The following is a 24,225-nucleotide window of genomic DNA, read 5'->3' as shown; positions in this document are numbered from 1 at the left end:
TAGCTGTGGCGACAGACATTTATGTTGCGTGTGTGAAGTCGACTGTCAAAAAGTAACTTTAGAAAAACCTATGTCTCTAGTAAACATCGACTGTTACGCACTGATTTTAGAATGCAAACACAACACCCTGATGACGTTCGATTTTGCTAGTGCCATTTAAAAGCAGGTCAAGTGGATTTTACAGACAAATTTTACTAACTGTAGGGTCGGAACGCAGAGATATGTAAATATTATGTATAATATCTCAGATACACAGTACTAAGAGTTTGAAACCATATAGCGCGAAGGAATGAATTTGATGCCGTAAATTTGTATATGACAGAGCGTCGTTGACGCGAAGTATGAGCTATGTATTAGTGTGTTTTGTATTGAGGTACGTGTCAATGCCATGAGATAAAGCGATGGAAGACGGTAACGATTCCGACGCGACTGTGTATGGTATGTTTTGCTATTGCTCAGTTGTATGTAAAGTTTTCTACTTGTTGATTATTTATAAATGTTGTCATGTTCTGATTGGCAGATGGAGATATGGAAACGGAAGAAGAGGATTCCGAGGTAGCTGTCGTGCATGACTCTGTTGCTTCAGGAACTGAGGTAAAATCATTTTGTCTTGCAAATTTACTGAAATGAATACCCTCGAAGAAACGTGAGCATAGGAAGTGGAATATTTCTCAGGTATCTGCCAGTAGTTCTACAGCAGGTGCCTACGTGGAATGTTTCCGAAATTGTATAAGTGTAACGTCTCTGTACAGTTTGTTTTTTTGTGTGGACTGCTAAGCTGCATCTACTAAAAATGTATTCATTTAGAATGCTAGTGCTTGTCAACAAAGCTGAAGATACAACAAAAGAGAAGTGGTATACGACACGAAACATGTCAAAACTATTGTCAGTAAAGAAAAGAAATAGTGCCACAGAGCAGTTGCTTAACAACAATTGATATGTGAAGAAGAGCTGTCATATTATAGAAATGATGCTCGTGTTATTCAAAATTGCACATGGTCTGAAAGCAGTGTGCAAAATTTTGGATCATTTGATTAATCCGATGTCATTGTACAGATATTATGATTCGGGAGAATGTTTAAATAGTATAGACATGCCCATGTAAAATAAATGTCCAGTGGCATCTACAAAAACTGCTTCTTCTGAGAAACCACAGTGAACATGTCATGTCTCTCTTGCAGGTTGTTTCACATGAAGGACCCCAATCAAGTGATACAGGCTCTCTTAAAGCTGATTGTCAGTCAAATGAAAATCAAGCATATGAACATAAAAGTAAGTCTGTCGTTACACTTAGCTGGTACTTTTTTCTTGAAATGAATGTTTCATTTTTCCGATTAATTATTTTCTTCTTTAGACCTAATTTTAAATAATCGTAATTGTAAGGCCTTTCTAAATGATAAAATTGTGTAGATGTTATTTGTATTGCCAGTACCTGCAAGGTGGACATTTAGTAAATTTGATTTACCAATTTAGGTAGTTGACAGAAAATTTTTAGTCTCCTTTGGCATGAGTTCATAACATGCTAGTCAGTGGTGTCGAATTTTTCTTCACAAAATCTGATAAGAATTTCTCTTACCAGAAATCTTTAATTTCTCACAAATATGCTTGCTTTTTACAGTAACCAGTATACACAGGTGCACTAGTTATGTTGTGACATAGAGGGATTGTAGGGGGTGTCTTAAGGAACAAAATCGAGGATAGGGACCAGTGTCCGGAAACGTCATCCAGTGATGCTGCATATTATTGAAATTACGCATGCAGACACCTGCCACTTGACCACCTGTTCGGCAACAAACCTAACTTTGTACACTGTTAAACTGTAGGCAGAGCATCTCACGTTGTTGTTTATAACAACGAAAACAGTAAATTTTTGACATAATATTTTAATTGTATAAATAAACAATCTGCTTACCAAGTGGCGGCAGAACACACATATAAAAGAAGGTTGTAATTAGGCAACCTTTCGGAGCTAGTGGCTCCTTTTACAGGCAGAAGGGTTAAAGGGGAAGGAAGAGGAGTGAAGGAAAAGGTCTGGAGAGGTCTTGGAAAAGAGGTAGATTTTGTGAAAGTCACACAGAACCACAGGTCAGGGGAGACTTACTGCATAGGATGAGATGGAAAGAATGCGGCAAGTCTCCTCTGACGCGCAGTTCTGGGTGACTTTCCCGAAATCTGTACCTTTTCCTAGACCTCTCCAGTCCTTTTCCTTCACCCCTCTTCCTTCCCCTTCAACCCTTCTGCCTGAAAAAGGAGCCACTGGCTCCGAAAGCTTGCCTAATTACAACCCTCTTTTATGCCTGTGTTCTACTGCCACTCACAATGTTGTTTGTTATTCAGTGATCGTGACAGATTGCCATGATCACCAGTGGAGAAGATGGAGCTTAGTTGCTGCATAGACTGGCCTTTATCGTATGAGTGTTGCCTTGTTGAATGAAAATTTCGGATATGGGTTTCCATCTGCAGTTTTTTTTTTTTTTTCCTGTATACCAAGAAACAATGGAGATTTTAGAGGGTTTCAGAAGTAAAATAAATTATAGATGGAAACCTGTATTTGAAACATCATCCACTGAGGCAACAGAGCATCATATTCGTAGGAGACAAGGGCTTTATATGTAGCAGTTAGCTCCATTTCATCCACTGGCGACCATAACAATGTCATGATCACCAAATGACAAACAACATTGTGAACTGAGAGGTGTTCTGCCTATGGTCCATCAGCATACAAAATCCTATCTGCTGCCAAAGGGATGGCATAGTGGCAGACGCTGGCGCCTATAACTACAACGCTCTGTAGTGTTGTTGGATGATGTTTCTGGGTATTGGGTACCTCAAGACACACACTACAATTTCTCAAAGTTTTTTTGAATTTCTGGGACACCCTGTATAAGATTCCACTAATGGGCATTTGCACGCAATAATTATATTTGGCAAATATCATAGTTTCTTTGGTAAAAAGTTACTTTATAGTAGCACACATTACTTGGTAGTTTCAGAGCATCTCACTACATACAAAAACACAGAGATCATTGCACAAAGCTTTTAGACTCACAGTTATAAGGTAATACTCATTGGATAACTCATTGTATTTAAATCATTGAATGATTGTGTGGAACTAGGGGTGGGTGACCAGGTGAAGGTTTACATACAGTAACTTTTTTCTGTTTCATAATCATCTGCTAAATGACACCAAAAGCAAAAAACATGATAAGATCCATACGTAGCATATTTATCTGCAGTCATCACATTTTCCAGCACTTTATCCCAACCAGTTTTACTAAAAGATGCATTCTGGATTGCTTCGTTGCATGCTTAAGTTTTTGTTTCCAAATCTAAACTTGAGACTCTGAATGTTTTGTGTGTGTTCAACCACAATGTTTCAGTGTGCAGGACGAAACAGTATTTTTGTTAAGTATCGGGTCTTGAGGCACGACTGGCTAATAGAAGCAAACTGAGCTGCCTTCATGTTGATTTGTTTTTGAAGCTAGCATACCACATTTGTTGGTTTTCATATTTATATTTGTGTATTATGAAAATTTTGTAGTTTAAATGATAAAAAACATTAAAGACCTGTGTAATTTTTAATACAGTTCGTTGTGCCAGTGTATCGGAATATGTGGTGGTGCGTGAACATGTCACTACCAATTATTAAGTACTTCCTTTAGTAGACAAAACAAGTAGTTACAACAAATTAATTGCTTCTCATTTATTAATGCAAGTTTTGCTTACCTTATTTCATTTGTTTATAGATGAAATCAGTCCATCTGCCCTACAAAATGGCCCAAGTCCATTTCATTTAAATTTGGAGGATTCAGTAGTTATTTTTCAAGCCCATGCTCCGTATTTTTGCCTAATAATTTGCACACTGAATTCATGTTCTGCTGTTTGCAGACTTACGGTATGCTGCAGCTATTCATAAGAAAATAAAACTTACTAGAGCATGGGCACAACACATACAAAAAGATACTTGGTAATAATGGTAACACGACATTTTTCATGTGTCTTTCTGCTATTCATTTGTGGAACTGCTGGTAGGTAGTGAAACTTTGTAATCGTATTCTAATGTTGTCTGTGAAGAAACTTACAAAGTTATTCCTTCAGTGGATAGAATTTCCAATGATATGATCAAAAAACTATCTAAAACTTCCGTCAAAACATTAATACTAAATGTCAATTGAAGATGCACCAAAGCATAATAGTGATATTTGGAGCCTGATTCCATAGAAGTTTCAGCCACTTCGTTCATTTATGTAAGCAGCAGAATGTGAAAATTGTGTGGAAATTGGTAGGTTACCATAAGGCTCTGCTAGTTGAGCGTTTGAGGCACATAAAAGTTATATTCTGTAGAAGCAACACCCGTAAGGCTGTATTACATAGGGGTAATAGGCATTGCAGGGCACAGCCATAAGACTAGCTACTATGTGTTTGAGAAATATTAGTTGATATAAAGTTCCAAAAAGATTGACTTTCAGTATTCACATGGGAAATATACAAAATGTCGGATTATTTAAGTTATGTAATCATTTATTGAAAAATTATTTTAATATATATTTTAGGGCAGCTCCACCTCAGGGCCTTTAACTATGAGATGCGCCTGATTATATCTACTGCAGGGGAAACCACAATATCACCACCTGGAGATGTGATTTTGATAAGGGGCAACATATCTCACTATACAGTGGTGGTAATGAAGCTGTCCTGTGAGACAGAAAACAATCTGCTCAAGAAAGATATCTCAGGCAGCTGATTGTGGAATAGTAATTTCTGACAGAAAAGGTGGAAGAGATGGAACATGTGACAACTGAAATCTGTTTTTTATAAAATAAGTCATTATCAGTCATAGAGTTTATAAGCAACTCTACACTGTCACTCTGATTTTGTCCAAAATTGGTAGTCACATTCTTAAGAAAACAGATGAAAAGGCTGTCAGGAGGGTTCACAAAAACCTAACCCAAATGGTAAAAGTAATGAAAAGAATGCTAAGCTTTTTCCTAGGCATTAATGCTTCATTCTGATAAGACAAAGTTGTTCAGATACTTTTGGGCTGTTTACTAAAAACAACCTGTGAAGGAGAAGGTGGAATGATATTTTATGCTATAAAAGCCCCATCCCTATGGGAACATTAGAAACTACTACCCTAAACATTGGAAGATGAAGAAAAATGTTGCCGTGTTCTCTCTAACTAAGTCTGTTTCTCTTCCAAAATTGCTGGGCCTATTTTAAACTGTCTTTGCAAAATATAAAGGTGAATTTGGAAAACACAGTAGCAAGGTAACACAAAGATTCCAAAAATTTAGCAGGGGATAAATTTGAGGCTCTTTCGGTGCAAATAGCGATGTTCCTAGTTGACTTACTAACTAAAACTACAAAATATTGTTACCTTCTTTCTCATACAAAAGTAATGACATTTTAAAACACCCATAATGAAAAGTGTGTGTTCCGGTTAACACTATGAACTACAGATATATTCAACACTTGTAGAGTTATGTTAGGAAACAATGTACAGACCCCCTTGTCCATTGTACATAAAATAAGGAAAAGAAAACCACTTATCTATAGTGGATCAATGCGTGGAGCATAGAAACAGGCAACAGAAAACTGCACTTATGTTAGCTTTCAAGCACTAGCTTCTTCTTCTTCTTTTCCCCTCAGTGCATGCCCCCCCCCCCCCCCCACACACACACACACCTTATAAAATAAGTCATTATCAGTCATAGAGTTTATAAGCAACTCTACACTGTCACTCTGATTTTGTCCAAAATTGGTAGTCACATTCTTAAGAAAACAAATGAAAAGGCTGTCAGGAGGGTTCACAAAAACCTATCCCAAATGGTAAAAGTAATGAAAAGAATGCACACACACACACACACACACACACACACACACACACACACACACACACACACACACACACACACGTGTGTGTGTGTGTGTGTGTGTGTGTGTGTGTGTGTGTGTGTGTGTGTGTGTGTGTGTGTGTGTGTGTGTGTTTTCCCATTCTGAAAAAGGCTTTGGCTAGAAGTTCAGCATGTAATAGTCTTTTTCGTTGTACCTGTCTGCAACTGAATGTCGTATTTACAGTGAGTATCAGACTGTCCTTTTCATGATATAGTTAATTTACAGAATTGGCAGTGGCATTAAAAAAGAGGCCTAATTAGCCTTCAGCCAAAAATCTCTGCCCATACACTCATACCAGGAGAGTTTCTCTCTATTGCCACATGTGGGAATTTGTAGAATCCTAGTAGACACAGTTGTCCTTTTCCTCTGCCATTCACCTTAAAAGTCCCTTTGTCTCGCCAAAGGATGCTTATGTAAAACTTGGGATCGGTTTCATGTTGCATTATGTCTACCACGCAGAGTTCCATATGCCATCTTTGTTTAGACCTTGAAGTAAAGTAGGCCTGTACAGTCTTTATTGCAGCTTTTCCTGAACCTTTTGTAGGCTTGTTCTGCTGTTTGATACTCTTTGGATCCTTTTCTTTGAGGTTTAGTCACTGATTGCATGAAACATTGTTCGATAACATTGAGATTCTCTTCTGTAGTAACTGATTTTGGCCTATCTGAACAAGGAAGCTTTGCTACTGATCCAGTCTCTACAGATCTTAAATTTAATTTGTGAATACCTTGTTGAGATGGTGGCTGGATATTTGGGAAAAACTCCACAAACACCACTTTAAATATGGTCATATTTCACCATATTTGCAAAACAAATTTGTTGCTGTTCTGTAGTTAACTTCCTATTCACTGTTTCTCAGATAACTACAAACTTCAAACTGCTTGTGTCAACTGACTGATGGGTATGATGCACCAGTAGAGACCACAGTTGACTACCACTATGCTGGGCAAGACAGTCTAAGGACTGCTAGTTACAACCGACTTATAGTCCATCCTGTATATCATTTAATGGTCAAAAAGCATAGATCTGATTCTTTAGTTAACTGATTTCCATATAGAGTATTGTGTTAAACATAATGTTGATTTCAAGCATGTTAAAATGTTTATCATTAATCTTTTTGCTGCATGTGATTAAATGAGCTGTCTTGGTTTCCACTAAGTTCATGAGGTTCACCATCATGTTCCATAGTCTGAGTTTTCACAAGAGCATAATTCTAACATTATGAATGCTTCTCACTAATGTATACAATTGACATTTCTGTAGATGATGACTTAATAGACTAACTATTGTATTTTCTGTGCAAAAATACTCAGTTTTGATTTGTGTTACCACTGTAAGTGAATGGAAATAATACTCCAGGTATAACTAACTGGGGAATAGAATGGCATCATAAAAAGCATACCATAAGTTGTATTTGAGGTGGCTGAGTCTGTGAATATATCAATTACAATAAACTTTTTTAAAAATAAAATGTAATTGGATAGATAAAAAATTTACTTGCCAAGCGGTGGCAGGAGAACACACACAGAAAAGGTTTTACATGTGCAAGCTTTCAGGGCCAGTGGTTTCTCCTCCTGGCAGAAGGGTTGAAGGGGAACAAAGAGGGGTGAAGAAAAAGGACTGGTGAGGTTTACGAGGAGGGTAAAGTTCGGAAAAATCACCCAGAACTCTGGGTCAGGGGAGACTTACTGGACGGAATGAGAAGGAAAGATTGCTTGTTGGGTACTGTACCAGATGAGATTTGAAAACCTGGGAACTTAAAGGAGAAAAGTACGGTAATATGCAAGACAGAAATTACTGGTAAAATATCTAGATTCTTCCCCCAGACACCAGTTTCTCAGAGTTCTGCAGGTGGGAGCTGGTGCTACAGCATGTCCTTGGTTCTTGCCACCCAACTAGCCTTAATTTACTTAATATCTATGGTCCCAGCATTTCTTCACAGTAAGTATTCCTTTCTTCACTCAGTTTTAATTTTCTACATCTTTCATTTTCTAATCTGTCTGTTTTTTGCTGCACCCTCCTCCCCCACCTCTGTTACCTACAATGAACTCGGCTATTAACTTGTACTAAATCGTGCACGATGTTTCAGCAGTAATCTCTGTCTTGCATATTACCCTATCTTCCACCTTTAAGCTCTCAGGTTTCCGAATATTGTTCAGTGCAGTCCCCAACAGTCTGTCTTTCCTTCTCATCCTCTCCAGTAAGTCTTCCCCGACCTAGGGTTGTAGGTTATTTTTCTGAACTCTGCTCCTTCTCCTAAACCTCACATGTCCTTTTTCTTCACCACTCTTCCTTCCTCTGCAACCCTTCTACCCGGAGGAGGAGCCACTGGCTCCAAAAGCTTGCATATGTAATACTTCGTGAAAATGTAACTAAGAATTATCTCGATAAATAAAAATCTCTTTCGTGTGTGTTCTCTTGCCATCCTGCCATCGCTTGGTGAGTACCTATTTTATCTGTCCAATTACATATTATTTCATGAATAGCTGTTACTGGATTTATCCCATTATCCTAAAATTTGCCCTAGGTAAAACTTCTTTCAACTACTGATAAAACTTATTGAAAAGTATATGGAATTCAGTTCTACCATTACGTTCATTATCAGCAGTTTCTAAACTTGTACATGCCATACATAAACATTGTGAAATATGCATGCAAATAATGGAAAGTCCAGGCTGGAGTAATAGTAATATGGTAAGGATAGATTGCTGCTCTCCACCTAAGGTGTTGATCTGCAAACAGGCTTAATGAAAAAGAATACTGGAAATATTCAAGCTTCTGGTCAAGGTTCTCCATCAAAAGTAGAACTCCCACACAACTCATACACGCAGGGGATACTTCATCTGGGCACTAAGGCTGATATTCTTTTCCATTGTGCGACTTTCTCACCCGTTTTTCTCATGACAGTCTTATCTGTCTAGTCTTGTGCAGTTTAAGTTATTAACTGTTCCTGCTTTTCCTAAAGGTGTTGCTTGTGTCTTTCGTGTACATCCTGTCTCTAATTTGAACATGTTTTACGTCTTTTGTTTATCTGTGTTCACTGTCGTAGCAAGTCAGGCCATCTAGCAGTCCCCCTCCTGTGTCACTGGTTGCTCAGGTTCGCAATAAGTGTTTTTTCAGACTGCTGCAACATTTTGTGGAATCGGTCCCATATCATAGGAGTACTGGTTTCCTGGTGGAGCTCCTGTGTTGGGAAACCTAGAGAGATGCGTGGCAAAGTCTTAATGCTCTACTCTGAAAGCCATGAAGTTGATGAATATGGTGGTCAGCTATGTTTCTCCACACTATAGCCACGTATTCTAGCTCTGCTCGGACCAGTGCTAGATGTAGTGTGATATCAGTGTGGAGGAAGTGTAGACTCAGTATCTAGCAAAGGGGGAGATGCTTTCAGATGACCACATGCTTTACCCCAATCTTCCCGGATGTATGATCCCCAGATGAGGTGCCTTTCAAGGTTTGTCCTGAGGTATTTCAGTGTGTGATACAATGGGATGGGGCCTCCCATGGTCCGCACAGGTTCAAAATCCAATGGCACTGTGTAATTACAATGGCATGGTTCATTGTGACATTAAATTTCAAACGCCACTTCATGGCCCAGGCCCTTAAGATTCTGTCTGCAGATGTCAATGCAAAACATAGACTTTGAGGCAGTGGGTGTAGTGTACAATGTCATCTGCTTATAAGGCTAATGACTCTGCCCTTGAGACATCTGGTGTGTGCAGGGAGTACAGCAGGGGGGCCAAGGATGGACCCCTGTGGCATTCCTGCTTGTATCAGCCTTTCTTTCAAAATGCTGTCTCCAAATGCAAACATTGGAATGCTGTCTGCCATTTGTGAGTGGTATGTGGGGAAAAATGAGTCAGTAAAGCTCCACAAGGCGTAATTTCTGTAATCTTCTCATTGTGAACATTTTGCGAGATCTGTGTGGAAAGAAGTAATACATGGCCTTAATTTTCTTGGGAAATTTCATCAGTAAATATGTGATGCACACCCCTTCTCTTGTAGTGCCTGCCACTGGAATTTGTTGAGCATCTCTGCGACATACTCTTCTTCGAGTAAATGCACCAGGCTTTGTGGGATTTCTCTCCCTCCCCCTCTCTCCTATTAATCATACTTGGTAAGAGTCGCAGACTGATAAACAATCAATTAAACAGGTGTTTTGTAATCATCTTTGTGGATGAATTAAAGTGCCTTAAGAATCTTCCAGTGAACCTGTCCGGTATCTGCTCTTCCTACTACACAGGTGTCCAAAATTAAAGCAACAAAAGGAAATTTTGCAAGTTTGTGTTGTTGATTTTGCCACAAAATGGTGTAAACTGGTGATAGTAAAGTAGAAACAATGAAAAGAATACAGAACATAAACAACTGCAATATGCATAATGCTAAACAAAAAGTTTTGTTTTTTCCAACTTAACAGGTTTGCCCACACGAGAGCTGGTTAATGTGCTCCATATGGGTAAGACAGAGATTTAGGAACCAGGTTTTAAATTGTAAGACATTTCCAGGGGCAGATGTGGATTCTGACCACAATCTACTGGTTATGAACTGCAGATTGAAACTGAAGAAACTGCAAAAAGGTGGGAATTTAAGGAGATGGGACCTGGATAAACTGAAAGAACCAGAGGTTGTAGAGAGTTTCAGGGAGAGCATAAGGGAACAATTGACAGGAATGAGGGAAAGAAATACAGTAGAAGAAGAATGGGTAGCTCTGAGGGATGAAGTGGTGAAGGCAGCAGACGATCAAGTAGGTAAAAAGACAAGGGCTAATAGAAATCCTTGGGTAACAGAAGAAATATTGAATTTAATTGATGAAAGGAGAAAATATAAAAATGCAGTAAATGAAGCAGGCAAAAATGAATACAAACGTCTCAAAAATGAAATCGACAGGAAGTGCAAAATGGCTAAGCAGGGGTGGCTAGAGGACAAATGTAAGGATGTAGAGGCTTGTCTCACTAGGGGTAAGATAGATACTGCCTACAGGAAAATTAAAGAGACCTTTGGAGAGAAGAGAACCACTTGTATGAGTATCAAGAGCTCAGATGGAAACCCAGTTCTAAGCAAAGAAGGGAAGGCAGAAAGGTGGAAGGAGTATATAGAGGGTTTATACAAGGGAGATGTACTTGAGGACAATATTATGGAAATGGAAGAGGATGTAGATGAAGACGAAATGGGAGATAAGATACTGCGTGAAGAGTTTGACAGAGCACTGAAAGACCTGAGTCAAAACAAGGCCCCGGGAGTAGACAACATTCCACTAGAACTACTGATGGCCTCGGGAGAGCCAGTCATGACAAAACTCTACCATCTGGTGAGCACGATGTATGTGACAGGCGAAATACCCTCAGACTTCAAGAAGAATATAATAATTCCAATCCCAAAGAAAGCAGGTGTTGACAGATGTGAAAATTACCGAACTATCAGTTTAATAAGTCACAGCTGCAAAATACTAACGCGAATTCTTTACAGACGAATGGAAAAACTGGTAGAAGCGGACCTCGGGGAAGATCAGTTTGGATTCCGTAGAAATGTTGGAACACGTGAGGCAATACTGACCTTACGACTTATCTTGGAAGATAGATTAAGAAAAGGCAAACCTACGTTTCTAGCATTTGTAGACTTAGAGAAAGCTTTTGACAATGTTGACTGGAATACTCTCTTTCAAATTCTGAAGGTGGCAGGGGTAAAATACAGGGAGCGAAAGGCTATTTACAATTTGTACAGAAACCAGATGGCAGTTATAAGAGTCGAGGGGCATGAAAGGGAAGCAGTGGTTGGGAAAGGAGTGAGACAGGGTTGTAGCCTCTCCCCGATGTTATTCAATCTGTATATTGAGCAAGCAGTAACTGAAACAAAAGAAAAATTCGGAGTAGGTATTAAAATTCATGGAGAAGAAGTAAAAACTTTGAGGTTCGCCGATGACATTGTAATTCTGTCAGAGACAGCAAAGGACTTGGAAGAGCAGTTGAACGGAATGGACAGTGTCTTGAAAGGAGGATATAAGATGAACATCAACAAAAGCAAAACGAGGATAATGGAATGTAGTCAAATTAAGTCGGGTGATGCTGAGGGAATTAGATTAGGAAATGAGACACTTAAAGTAGTAAAGGAGTTTTGCTATTTAGGGAGTAAAATAACCGATGATGGTCGAAGTAGAGAGGATATAAAATGTAGACTGGCAATGGCAAGGAAAGCGTTTCTCAAGAAGAGAAATTTGTTAACATCGAGTATAGATTTAGGTGTCAGGAAGTCGTTTCTGAAAGTATTTGTATGGAGTGTAGCCATGTATGGAAGTGAGACATGGACGATAACTAGTTTGGACAAGAAGAGAATAGAAGCTTTCGAAATGTGGTGCTACAGAAGAATGCTGAAGATAAGGTGGGTAGATCACGTAACTAATGAGGAGGTATTGAATAGGATTGGGGAGAAGAGAAGTTTGTGGCACAACTTGACTAGAAGAAGGGATCGGTTGGTAGGACATGTTTTGAGGCATCAAGGGATCACAAATTTAGCATTGGAGGGCAGCGTGGAGGGTAAAAATCGTAGAGGGAGACCAAGAGATCAATACACTAAGCAGATTCAGAAGGATGTAGGTTGCAGTAGGTACTGGGAGATGAAGAAGCTTGCACAGGATAGAGTAGCATGGAGAGCTGCATCAAACCAGTCTCAGGACTGAAGACCACAACAACAACAACATGGGATGCGACCATCTCTGGCAGCAGTAAAGGTCGGATGAGGTCAGTGCTTGCTGTGAATGATGTCATCAGTTTCGTGTTGAGGCACTAACACTCATTCTTCATGCAGAGCTGCTTACAAGTCATGGATAGTGGTTGGTGGACGCTGACATGATGCCATCTATCTCCCTAGTTCGTCCCAGATATGCAGATGTGCTCTGCGGGATTCAAATCAGGAGAGGGAGTAGGCTAGACCATGTGTGCAGTATCCTCAGTTTCCAAGAAAACATCAACCACCCGTGCTCTGTGAGGTCAAGCGGTGTCATCCGTCGGTTCAAAGTCTGGACCCACAGCACCTCCCAACAACCACACATGATGTCCTAAGATCTCATCACGATACCTGACAGCAGTTAAACCTTGACGATTCACCCCACAGTTCCATAAATTGTTAGAGTAGTGGTCAACATAATCCCTGCGAACATCATAGGGGATCTTTCCTGGTAATGGTCTCTTTCCACAAAGGTTGGGTCCCGAGATCATGTTCCACATTTCCTCTAGATGCAAATCTGTCGAGAATCACTCTCTAAACCACATTAGGACTTGTCTGTAAAATGAACGCTTGCCCACTCTTCAGCTGTCCAGGTGGCACGTTGACAACTCCACTATGCATGTTCCCTTCTGTGAAGACAAGTCAGAGGTACGCATACAGCTGGTCTCTGACAATAAAGGTCACTCTACCAAAGCCTTGTGCACACAGTTAGCCTCGATATAACACATTCGGTTGATGCTGAGAGGACAGAGGACAGTTGAAGTGCAGTACTAAGGCAATACCATCGTGTCCTTATAGCCAAATAATAGTGCTCTCTTTCTGTTGTCACACTTGGTCGTCCTGCTCTGATCTTCAGGATATACTTTCGGTCTCTATAAACTGTTGCCACATCCAAGAAGCAACAGAATGATTTGCATTAAGTCATCGGGCCACATCAGTTAGCAACTGTCCTGCTCCCATTCTTCCTATGGCCCTCGATTCAGATTGACTGGTAGGTATCTTCTAAGTGCTTTATGCGGTTATTCCACTTTTGATCATTCTGGATGATTATTCATAATTATTTTATGATAGTTACTGTTTCCGTTAACTGCCAGGGTAGGCAAATGCCGGGATGGTTCCTCTGAAAGGGCACGGCCGACTTCCTTCCCCATCCTTCCCTAACCCGATGAGACCGATGACCACGCTGTCTGGTCTCCTTCCCCAAACAACCAACCAACCTACCAACCAACTGCCAGGGTAGCTGAGAGCGAGAACGCGCTGCTTCCTGGACTTGGGTAGGCGCGCTGGCCCTCGATCGAATCTGCCTGGCGGATTAACGACGAGGGCCGGTGTGCCGGCCAGCCTGGATGTGGTTTTTCGGTGGTTTCCCACATCCCGCTATGTGAATACTGGGCTGGTCCCCACGTTCCGCCTCAGTTACACGCGTCGCAGACATTTGAAACACGTTCGCACTATTTCACGATTGACACTGGATGCAGACAGCTGGGGGTACACTGATTTCATCCCTGGGGGTACGGGGTGGCGGCAGGAAGGGCATCTGGCCACCCCTAAAACTAACCTTGCCAAATCCGTTCTAACCGTGCCGACCCCGCAATCGCTGCGGGACTATGGCGTAAACGAAAGAAAGAAAGTAAGTTACTGTTTCCGTTGATTCGTCACTTATAGCATAAATGAACAGAAGTTGCTCTCTTCACCTATTTATTTGTAATACTTTGCAGTTTTCTTGTGTTCATGGTCAACAGCTAGTACCTGCACCAGTTGTCGATTCTCTGTAGGTCTTCCTACTTTTCATTACAGTGTTCTGACATTGCAGCCTTTCTACACACAACAATACAATCCAGAATAACCTCACAGAGTCTCCAACATTAGCCCCAGTTGATCATCATTAATGTAAATTGTAAGTAGTAATGGCCCTGGAACAGCCCCTTGGATAATTCCTGAAATTTCCTTCAAAGTCATCAGTTTTGTTCAGTGATATTCACCAAAAGCCTTGTAACTTAAGATGTTATTTTATTTTATTTTGAAGGCTGCAAGTTTCAGCATTTTGATATGCCATCTTTAGGACCCATATGCATCTCTCCAAGTAAATTAAAATGTCATACAGAGCCATAAACCTCTGGATGTCATGAGCTCAGTCGTTACACTAGTGCCTTATTCAAAGACTTGCTATCAAGTCTTCGAATGAAGCACTAGTGTAAAGATTGAATTCATGACACCCAGAGGTTTATGGCTCTGTATGACATTTTTGTTTACTTGGAGAGATGCATATGGGGACTGAAAATAGCATATTGAAATGCTGAAAGTGGTTGCCTTCAAAATGGAATAATAATTTAAACAACTGTTTGTGAATTTCATTGACAATTACTTAACCAGCCGATGTCCCCTGTCAATGATAGACCAACAGAGACAATCACAAATTTGGTTGAATTCTCTCTCTCTCTCTCTCTCTCTCTCTCTCTCACACACACACACACACACACACACACACACACACACACACACACACACACACACTCACTCTGTAAGCTCTTATTTTGTTCACTAAACGACAGTGCAGAGCTGTATTGAATGCATTGCAGAATCAAGGAATATGGTGTCAACTGAAACACCTTAGTCTGTGGTGCTCTGGGTCTTGTCAATAAACAGAGCAAGCTGAATTTCACAAGGTCTCCATTTTTGGTATCTGCTGATTTTTTTATGGAGGAGATTTTCATTCTCAAGGAATGTCATAGTGCATGAGCGTAAAACATGTTCCGTAACTCTAAAACATACCGGTGTCAGCAATAGAGGCCTATAATACACATTTGTCGGTCAGCATTTCTTAAAAATGGGAATGACCTGCACTTTTCTCCAATCGCTAGTTACTGTTTGTCACTTTAGTGAATTGTGATTAGCTATTATAATCACTGTAGGTGATCTGCAGTTTGCAGATTTTCTGTTCTGCAATTTTTTATTTCAATACATTTTGGCATCTGTACAATGACTGAAAGGAGGTATCGTATTATGGTCTTCCAAAGTGAAACAACTATGGAAAACTTGGAGAATTCTATTTATCATGGTGAACAGTTTTCTGACTTTTTTCTTTGTTTGCAATGTTACTGTGACATGTGGGTTTCGTAGCCTAGAAATTTTCCGGCCGACAGTGAAGTACAGCCAAGGAGGCAACAGATATATGCTACCCTAGCTTCACATCATCCTTAAAGTCATTGTCACTTAAAAAGGAAGAAAAAATGGTGTAAACATCCTTTATACCTCCCCCCAATAGTGATAAAGATTAGAAAAAAAAAACTAGAAAAAGAAAAGTGAAAATTTTGTAGGGGAGTTCCGTCAGCTAACTTTTTTAGAACATCATATTGGGTTGTCACATTTTTAGCTTTTCTGTTTTGTTCATAGTTTAATTCATAAATTCATTATGTTGTATCACATTTTACTGTGTACGTTTGCGCAGTTTGTAGTGGAGTAGTCGTTTGTTAGGGACTGTCAGGATCCATTGATAATAGAAGTCGGCTGTCAGCCTTCGTTGAAGCACAAAGAGACTACCGAGTCACATATTTAGCTTTTTCTGTTTGTTTCCTAGTTTAATTTTTAAGCTAGTAGGATGGAAGGAGTGCGTGGTGCGTGCATCCTGTGTCCAGCCACAGGAGCAGCTGGCTGCAGTTTGCAAGCTGCTGAAGGTGCTTACTGCCACAGTCAGCCGTCTACAGGCTTCTGTCTCAGGGTGTAGCAGTGACGGAGCTTCTGGTGCATTGTGTGGGACACCATAGGTGTTGCTCATTTCGCCTATGGGCTCTGCTGTTGGCATCTTGCAGTGTACCCGTCGCAGGGGATCCATGCTCACCGCAGGCTAAGTTGTGGGTTGTAATGTGTTCACGTTGCTTGCGGAAGCAGAAAGTGCATGTAGAGGCTGGCCGTCTGGTCTTGCCAATTCATAGTAAATTGGTGGCTACACCTTCAGCAGGGTCCAAACAAGGACGGGGAGGGGGGGGGGGGGGACTAGTTATCAGGATCTCCATTAGGTGCATTATGAAGCCCCTTAGGGAAATAGTGTTCAAGGCTGGAAAGAAAGCCAATGTGCACTCAGTGTCTGCTGGAGGCCTCATCAGAGATTTGGGGGAGCCATGCCTGCAGCTATCAAGTGTGCAAGGTGCAGTCATTTGCAAGTTGTGGCTCACAATGACACAAGTGACGTTGCTTGCCTGGAATAAGCACTTCTGTGGATATTAAGCTACTGACGAAGTAGTTGTAAAAGTTGTGCTTATCTGAAGAAAAAGAACAGAATTCTGAGGGAAAAGTTTTTCAGAAAGGCTGCATTTAAAGTTTTCAAATCCTGAACCATAAACTTGTACGTAACTTACTCACTAGCACTCTGGAGACGAGTGACCTAGGTAGCCCTTTCTCAGCTTTCTAAATGTATTCCAATGTTTCTTACATCTCCTTGTATGAAGATACTCTATGATGGATGTAATAACACAAAAGACGTAGATGGCAGCACCTGTCACTCGTATTGGTGGGAAACAAATACAGACAACACAGGGTGTTACGTGCTTTGCAGCATTCGTGTTCATTTTGTTGCCATGCATTGCGTCTCACGAGGTCACACGCAGTACAAGGGCAGAAATTGTTGTGTGACAGACACATTGTATTCCTTTCCAAGATGACCTTACTGTACAATTATGAAAAGATCTAATTGCCAAGTAGTGGGGAAAAATACTACTACTTTCATTTTGCAGATGAGACCACTTTCTGTTCGTGAAATGGAAAGACATGAGGAATGTGTTTCTTTTGATGACAAAACACAAAATGGGGGTATCCACTATCAGTGTCAGAACAAAATTAGGAGTGATAGAGAAGATGAAACCTGACTGGTTCTAATACAAATTAGAATAAAAACAAGGCTACTGTGGATCACAGTGAGCCGATGCTCTTTAGACATGGAGCAAAATAATTTAGGGCAAGAAAGCTTTTTCCATGTTTTAGTGGGTATTTATTTATCTATTTATCGTATAATGATACAGAGCTTGGATCAGATACATAATTTTAAGAGTACACAGTGTAAGAAATTGCAAGCAGAACAGGTGATGATTGTCTGTTAATGTTTTGTATGAAAGTTGAGGCCTGCTAGCATCTTCTTGAATTTATTACTGAATTGGGAGATACTTTGGTGAACGAAGGAGGCCTGTTGGAATCAACATTCACTCAAAATAGTTTACCTGACACCAGAATTCAGTTTAAGAAATTTTCCTAAATTGCTTACAGATAGAGAAGTGCCAAAATGGTTTTAAAGGAGGTGTAATGTTTGCCCAAAACGAAGTAAGTTAATGGCTGGGAAAGTGGCAAGAAAAGATACCAGGTATCACTGTAGATAATGTGATGTAGTACTTAGTTTTCCAAAATGCTTCAAAAATTTTTCACACTAAGGCAAATGTAAATAAGCAATTATCAGTTAAAATAATAAAATTTCTAGCGGTTGTATTTTTAGTACCAACCACTTCCTCCAGTAGGAAATTAATTAGGAAAAATAATTTTTTTGGTTGTGAACAAACACTTCATGTTAATATTAAAAAATTGGGACTGCTGTAAATCTGCACTATTTCAAAGAAAAAATGACCGCTCTTTCAAATGCAGTAAACTGACTTAAGTTCTGTACAGTAAAACCTGCTGCACAAAATTCAGAAAAACTGAAAAACACGGAATAAGCCAGTTGGACGACACTGAAGTTGCCAAATCCTCAGTGTTAAAGTGTATTTGTATTGCCAGTGCTTTAAGCTATCATTTCATTCCAAATTCTAAAGGTGTTTACTCTTGCTTCGTGCCTGTATAGCTGTAGTGGATTTTGCTGCTTTTAGTGAGTGTGTGTATAAATGCTCAAATTGAAAAATGTGCAAAGCAGGTAACCTATTTTGTATGAATTGCAGCTTCTGTTTTGTGTATCATTATCCAAATAAATTCTATATATCTTCATTGGGGGATTAATCGAGCAATCCTTACAGTATGACATGTTTTATTACCAATGTAAAATACTTTAATTACTGGAATAATCACACATTCTTTCCAGATACAAAAGACGACCTGAATGCATCTGATGATGGAGATGATGGAAGTTTGTGCCCAATCTGCATGGATTTCTGGACCAATGCAGGAAGTCATCGACTGATTTCCCTAAGGTGTGGACATCTGTTTGGATATTCGTGTATTACACGCTGGCTTCAAGTTTCTTGCTCAGCTGGACAGAGGAGATGCCCTCAGTGCAATAAAAAAGCGTCACCAAAAGACATAAGATTTTTATATGCTCGTAGAGTTCAAGCACTTGACACTGTAGAAAAAGAACAATTGAAGTCGCAGGTAGAAAGCTTACAGCAAGAGAAAAATAGACTTGTTCTTGAATTAGCCCAATCTAAGTTGAACCAGGAACTCCACTTAAAGCAAATTTGGGAACTAAAGCGTAAGTGTGAACAATTGCTTTCATCTCAGTCACAGAGTGCAGTGCACGGAAGAGAAATGTCAGCATCTCAGAGTAGCTCCCAGAGAAATATACGTATCCTACACGATCGCACCATAGAAGTTTGTAAAAGTGGAGGCTGCCGTGTTGCGGCATTCAGCCCATGGCACAAGCTTCTAGTTGTTTCGCAAAGCTCTACAAATAATCTGTTTTCAGGTTTTGGTATCAAAAAGATAGATGCTGTAGATTTGCATCCAACACAATTTCTCTTCCTCCATCCAAAGCCAATCAGGGACATGGCATTTCATCATGAAAGAAATGAATTGCTTCTTACCGTTTCTCTGGACAAATGTGCTAAATTAGTGGATATCACAAGTAATTCTGTTGTACATACATATACAACAGACAGTTCTCTGTGGAGCTGTTGCTGGGATGTTAATGATACAAATGTACTTTTTGTCGGAAGCCAGAATGGTGTAGTGTCCCAGTTTGATATGAGGCAAACAAGTAATGCAGTTGCACGTCATTCTGTACCTGGAGATACATCACCTGTTACGTCATTAGCAGCCTTTCCTGCCAAGGGAAATAGAACCTTGTCACGGGGAGGATTTTTAGCATGTAGGTTTAATTCGTGTTGTGCATACGAAAGAAATGCAGATAATTTTTCAGTGCAACATTTACCTCTTTCTGGACCTTTTACTTCTTTGTGTTATGATGAACACACAGATCATATTTTAGTCTCTACTAGGCCTAATGCAAGGGTTCCAAATTCTTGTCATATTTTGTGTCAGTTTGGGGCAGATGGAACAAGTGCAGTTTGTTGCCCTGTGCACACATTTATGGGAAGTACCACTCAGAGACTTTTGTCAAGACCCTGCACTGTCTCTGTGCAGGGAGATACACTGGTGGCAGCTCACATTGAGAGCTCAAAAATTGTTGCCGTGTGGAGTGTATCTTCAGGTCAGCGTCTTCTCAGTCTTCCGGCTTCAGAACCTATTATCGATATTTGCCCATTGAACGTGGATGGAATACTTTATTTGTCAGCGCTCTCAGAAAAGTCGTTGCGGTTATATAGTGTAAAGCATACGTGAAAAAAGTTGTGCAAATTCTTATGGTAACTCATAATCTTGTAAATATAACAGTGTGTAAAAGCAGTAATTTTTGATACTTTTGTCGGTATGGTACTTTTTAAAGTATTCTGTGAGTGCTATAAATGTATATATGAATTTTGGAATAAATGTAAAAATCAGTTTTAATTATAAATTGTTTCTTAATAGTTAAATGAAATTGTTAAAATGGCACTATTGGATGAATGCCCATTATGAAAGAGTTTATTCATAAAGTTTGAAGTTTAAATGTGAAAAAAAACTGAACAGTACATTATGAAAGAAGCTCTATTTTTGCAGATTAATTAATTCCAAAACACAGTCTACAAATGTTGATGTACACATCAAAATATAATCTAGGACTATTTCATAAATTTGTTGTCCAGGTAAGTTGACGATTTCATATTTGTGCAAAAAATTGAATACTTCATGCAAGTGATGCAGACATATATAAACTGTTGTACATCACAACTTGCAGACTAAAGCCAGCGTTCGGGGCTGGGGTGTAAGATTTTCTCAAAAGCTAAAATTTGTTTGTATGTTATTTCTGGAACACCTGAGGCAATACTGACCTTACGACTTATCTTAGAAGAAAGATTAAGGAAAGGCAAACCTACGTTTCTAGCATTTGTAGACTTAGAGAAAGCTTTTGACAATGTTGACTGGAATACTCTCTTTCAAATTCTAAAGGTGGCAGGGGTAAAATACAGGGAGCGAAAGGCTATTTACAATTTGTACAGAAACCAGATGGTAGTTATAAGAGTCGAGGGATATGAAAGGGAAGCAGTGGTTGGGAAGGGAGTAAGACAGGGTTGTAGCCTCTCCCCGATGTTATTCAATCTGTATATTGAGCAAGCAGTAAAGGAAACAAAAGAAAAATTCGGAGTAGGTATTAAAATCCATGGAGAAGAAATAAAAACTTTGAGGTTCGCCGATGACATTGTAATTCTGTCAGAGACAGCAAAGGACTTGGAAGAGCAGTTGAATGGAATGGATGGTGTCTTGAAGGGAGGATATAAGATGAACATCAACAAAAGCAAAACAAGGATAATGGAATGTAGTCGAATTAAGTCGGGTGATGTTGAGGGTATTAGATTAGGAAATGAGACACTTAAAGTAGTAAAGGAGTTTTGCTATTTGGGGAGCAAAATAACTGATGATGGTCGAAGTAGAGAGGATATAAAATGTAGACTGGCAATGGCAAGGAAAGCGTTTCTGAAGAAGAGAAATTTGTTAACATCGAGTATAGATTTAAGTGTCAGGAAGTCTTTTCTGAAAGTATTTGTATGGAGTGTAGCCATGTATGGAAGTGAAACATGGACGATAAATAGTTTGGACAAGAAGAGAATAGAAGCTTTCGAAATGTGGTGCTACAGAAGAATGCTGAAGATTAGATGGGTAGATCACATAACTAATGAGGAGGTACTGAACAGGATTGGGGAGAAGAGGAGTTTGTGGCACAACTTGACCAGAAGAAGGGATCGGTTGGTAGGACATGTTCTGAGGCATCAAGGGATCACCAATTTAGTATTGGAGGGCAGCGTGGAGGGTAAAAATCGTAGGGGGAGACCAAGAGATGCATACACTAAGCAGATTCAGAAGGATGTAGGTTGCAGTAGGTACTGGGAGATGAAGAAGCTTGCACAGGATAGAGTAGCATGGAGAGCTGCATCAAACCAGTCTCAGGACTGAAGACCACAACAACAACAACATGTTATTTCTTGGTAGTTCTGGTCTTAAAGTACATTTTTGTGTGATGCCCATCATATTATTAACTGAAAGTAATTAAGGCAAGTGAGACAGACATAAGGCTTCTGTAGGAAACATGGATAGGTGGGATGTATAAATAAATTGTAATTTTTGGCAAAAGCTGACATCCCCAGTGGTTGTATGATTATAACTTTTAATAATCTGATGTACATTCAGAGTAACTGGCAATGTAAAAGATCTGTTCTAGATGTAATAAAACTGATATTGATAAGGCGTAGACGTGTAGGTGGTGATGATGAATAGCTAAGGTTTCAGACAGATGCTGGCAATTAGATGGCAAACTTGAGTTTTGTATCATTGCCGTGGGTGGCGGGCAGATGAATTGTCATTAACATCCTCTGACTTTTGAGGATAGTTAAGGTCGCTGAGAACTTATGAATGAGAGAATATTCAGTGGAAATGGCCAGTAAAGGTAAGTAGACTATGTAAAAAGAGAGTAAGAGCTATTTGCAGAAAGCTGAGCTCTTCATGTATACTGACAGCAGCAAGGCAGAGTATAGTGTGCACTTCTGGTTGGTATTAGAATGACACTACTGCAGCTAGTAGTCATATTTGCATTATATTTGGTTACTGTAGTCCTTGTGTGCTGGGAAATAGCTCCAGGTTATTTGAGAACAGCATAAAATGCAATTTGTTACTCGGATGCAGAGTGCAATTATAAGAATGTTTTCAGAGGAAGCAAGAAGTAGCCATTGCAGTAGATGCTGCCATTACTATAGATAGTAAGTAGTTAACACTGCAGGTTTGTCTTTGTGGGATGTAAGTGGAGCAACTGTACTTAATTCCCTGGTATCGCAAGCCGTCTGTCGCTATGTAAATATGTATTTCTTATCTGATGTTTGCCTTCCTCTTGTGCAAACAACAGACTGACTGACTGACTGACTGACTGACTGTCAATTAAAACATGGAGATTTTAATGTGTTTATTTGCTGCTCTCCTCCTGTAAGTGGGTACAATGAAGTCTGATCTGATTTTGGACAGTAAGCCATGTCGCACAGAACTGATTTTTGCATTGGGATGCTGCGCCGAGGCAATTAAAAATCCTGCAATTCCAATTGCTTTATTATGGTACCTCACCGTAGCTCAGTACAAGAAGTGCCAACTTGACAGTTAACATTCATCAGAGTTCTGCATGTTGTCGCCCCAGAGTGCTGACGGAGCGCAGCATCGGCTGGGCAGTGGCCCGTGATGCATCTGCTCCCGTCAGCGTGACTTCAGCTCGAGGCGGCCTCAATTAGCTGCAACCACGTGCATTGCGGGACAGCTTGCACGGCACACACTGTCCAGAGGTGGCAGGCTGGTGAAGTAATGGCAGTGACCCACAGCTGCTTCCCAGGACTGGTGGCAGCAGCTGCCCTGACACAGTCGAACTGTGGCCATTAATGGTATTGCAATAGCGGCCTAGCTACACAGCTCTGTGGTGACTGAGCTGCAATATAAAAGTGAGTGCAGTATAATAAGGCTAAATATTTACATGCTTCGGAGCTGTGCTTGTTTGGATTTTGCTGTGCCTTGGGGCACGTCTATTAAACATTTAGGCGACTGCCAGTGTGGAAAGGCCTTTGTGCCATCTACTGCTCTGGGCACTGCTGTGTCAACTATTTCCACAGCCTGCAAGTCTGGTTTGCGACACAACATTGTGTTAAGCGTAACACCCACACTTGCATGTGTCTGGCACTGCAGCAGTCACTTCCAACTTCAGGCATTTACGACCAAACAAGGTCAGTACACTACATTGCCCTCTCCTTTAACGAGACCCAGTCCCATTGGTCACCTTAAACTATATTGTTGTTGTGGTCTTCAGTCCAGGGACCAGTTTGACATAGCTCTCTAAACTATATTATACTTAATGCAAACTAGAATGACAAGTTCCTTGGCGACTGGCCGAGTTGGCTTCAGTTTGCTCTTTTACTCAAAATTACTCTTACCACCACATTTTCTTATGTACTGCTTATACCAAGCTCTGACGGTACCTTTTTAGCTGAACTAAACTTATAGTTCCCTCCATTGCCTCTTAAGTCCTGGGAATCCAGTGAACTGGGATTTTGAACAGTGGCTGGAATCAAACTTAATCTCGTGTTCTGCTTCTTGTACATATAAACAAGGACTGTGCTTACCAGAGTAAGTGTCGCTGTGGTACTTGGTATGACAGCGGTAAGGTTTTTTTTTTTTTTTTTTTTTTTTTTTTTACTGAGTCTCCCTCACCTACCATAGAGATTTGCCCATCCTGTCTGTTAATAAGTTTGTCTGTGGACTGAATTAACTCCAGCCTTAAGTTGGGTTGAAAGATGTCAAAT

General features: G+C 40.1%; 1 protein-coding gene across 1 annotated transcript; it reads left to right on the top strand.

Moving 5' to 3' along the window:
• The first annotated feature begins 133 nt into the window (after positions 1-133).
• LOC126259362 (E3 ubiquitin-protein ligase RFWD3-like) lies at positions 134-20,315 on the top strand. Its single transcript, XM_049956098.1, has 4 exons — positions 134-438; positions 521-594; positions 1,182-1,272; positions 18,669-20,315. Exons 1-4 carry the CDS (start codon positions 402-404, stop codon positions 20,141-20,143), a joined length of 1,677 nt encoding a protein of 558 aa, XP_049812055.1. The 5' UTR covers positions 134-401; the 3' UTR covers positions 20,144-20,315.
• Positions 20,316-24,225: the final 3,910 nt, after the last annotated feature.

Source organism: Schistocerca nitens, chromosome 5 (assembly GCF_023898315.1).
Source record: "Schistocerca nitens isolate TAMUIC-IGC-003100 chromosome 5, iqSchNite1.1, whole genome shotgun sequence".
In the NCBI taxonomy this organism is placed as follows: Eukaryota; Metazoa; Arthropoda; class Insecta; order Orthoptera; family Acrididae; genus Schistocerca; species Schistocerca nitens.
Note: the sequence above shows the minus strand (reverse complement) of the source record. Positions and strands in the feature narration are given on the sequence as shown.

Coding starts and splice junctions, on each gene's coding strand:
- LOC126259362 (XM_049956098.1), top strand. CDS start 402: ATGGAAGACGGTAACGATTCCGACGCGACTGTGTATG. Junction 439..520: donor TTCCGACGCGACTGTGTATG/GTATGTTTTGCT, acceptor TCTGATTGGCAG/ATGGAGATATGGAAACGGAA. Junction 595..1,181: donor CTGTTGCTTCAGGAACTGAG/GTAAAATCATTT, acceptor TCTCTCTTGCAG/GTTGTTTCACATGAAGGACC.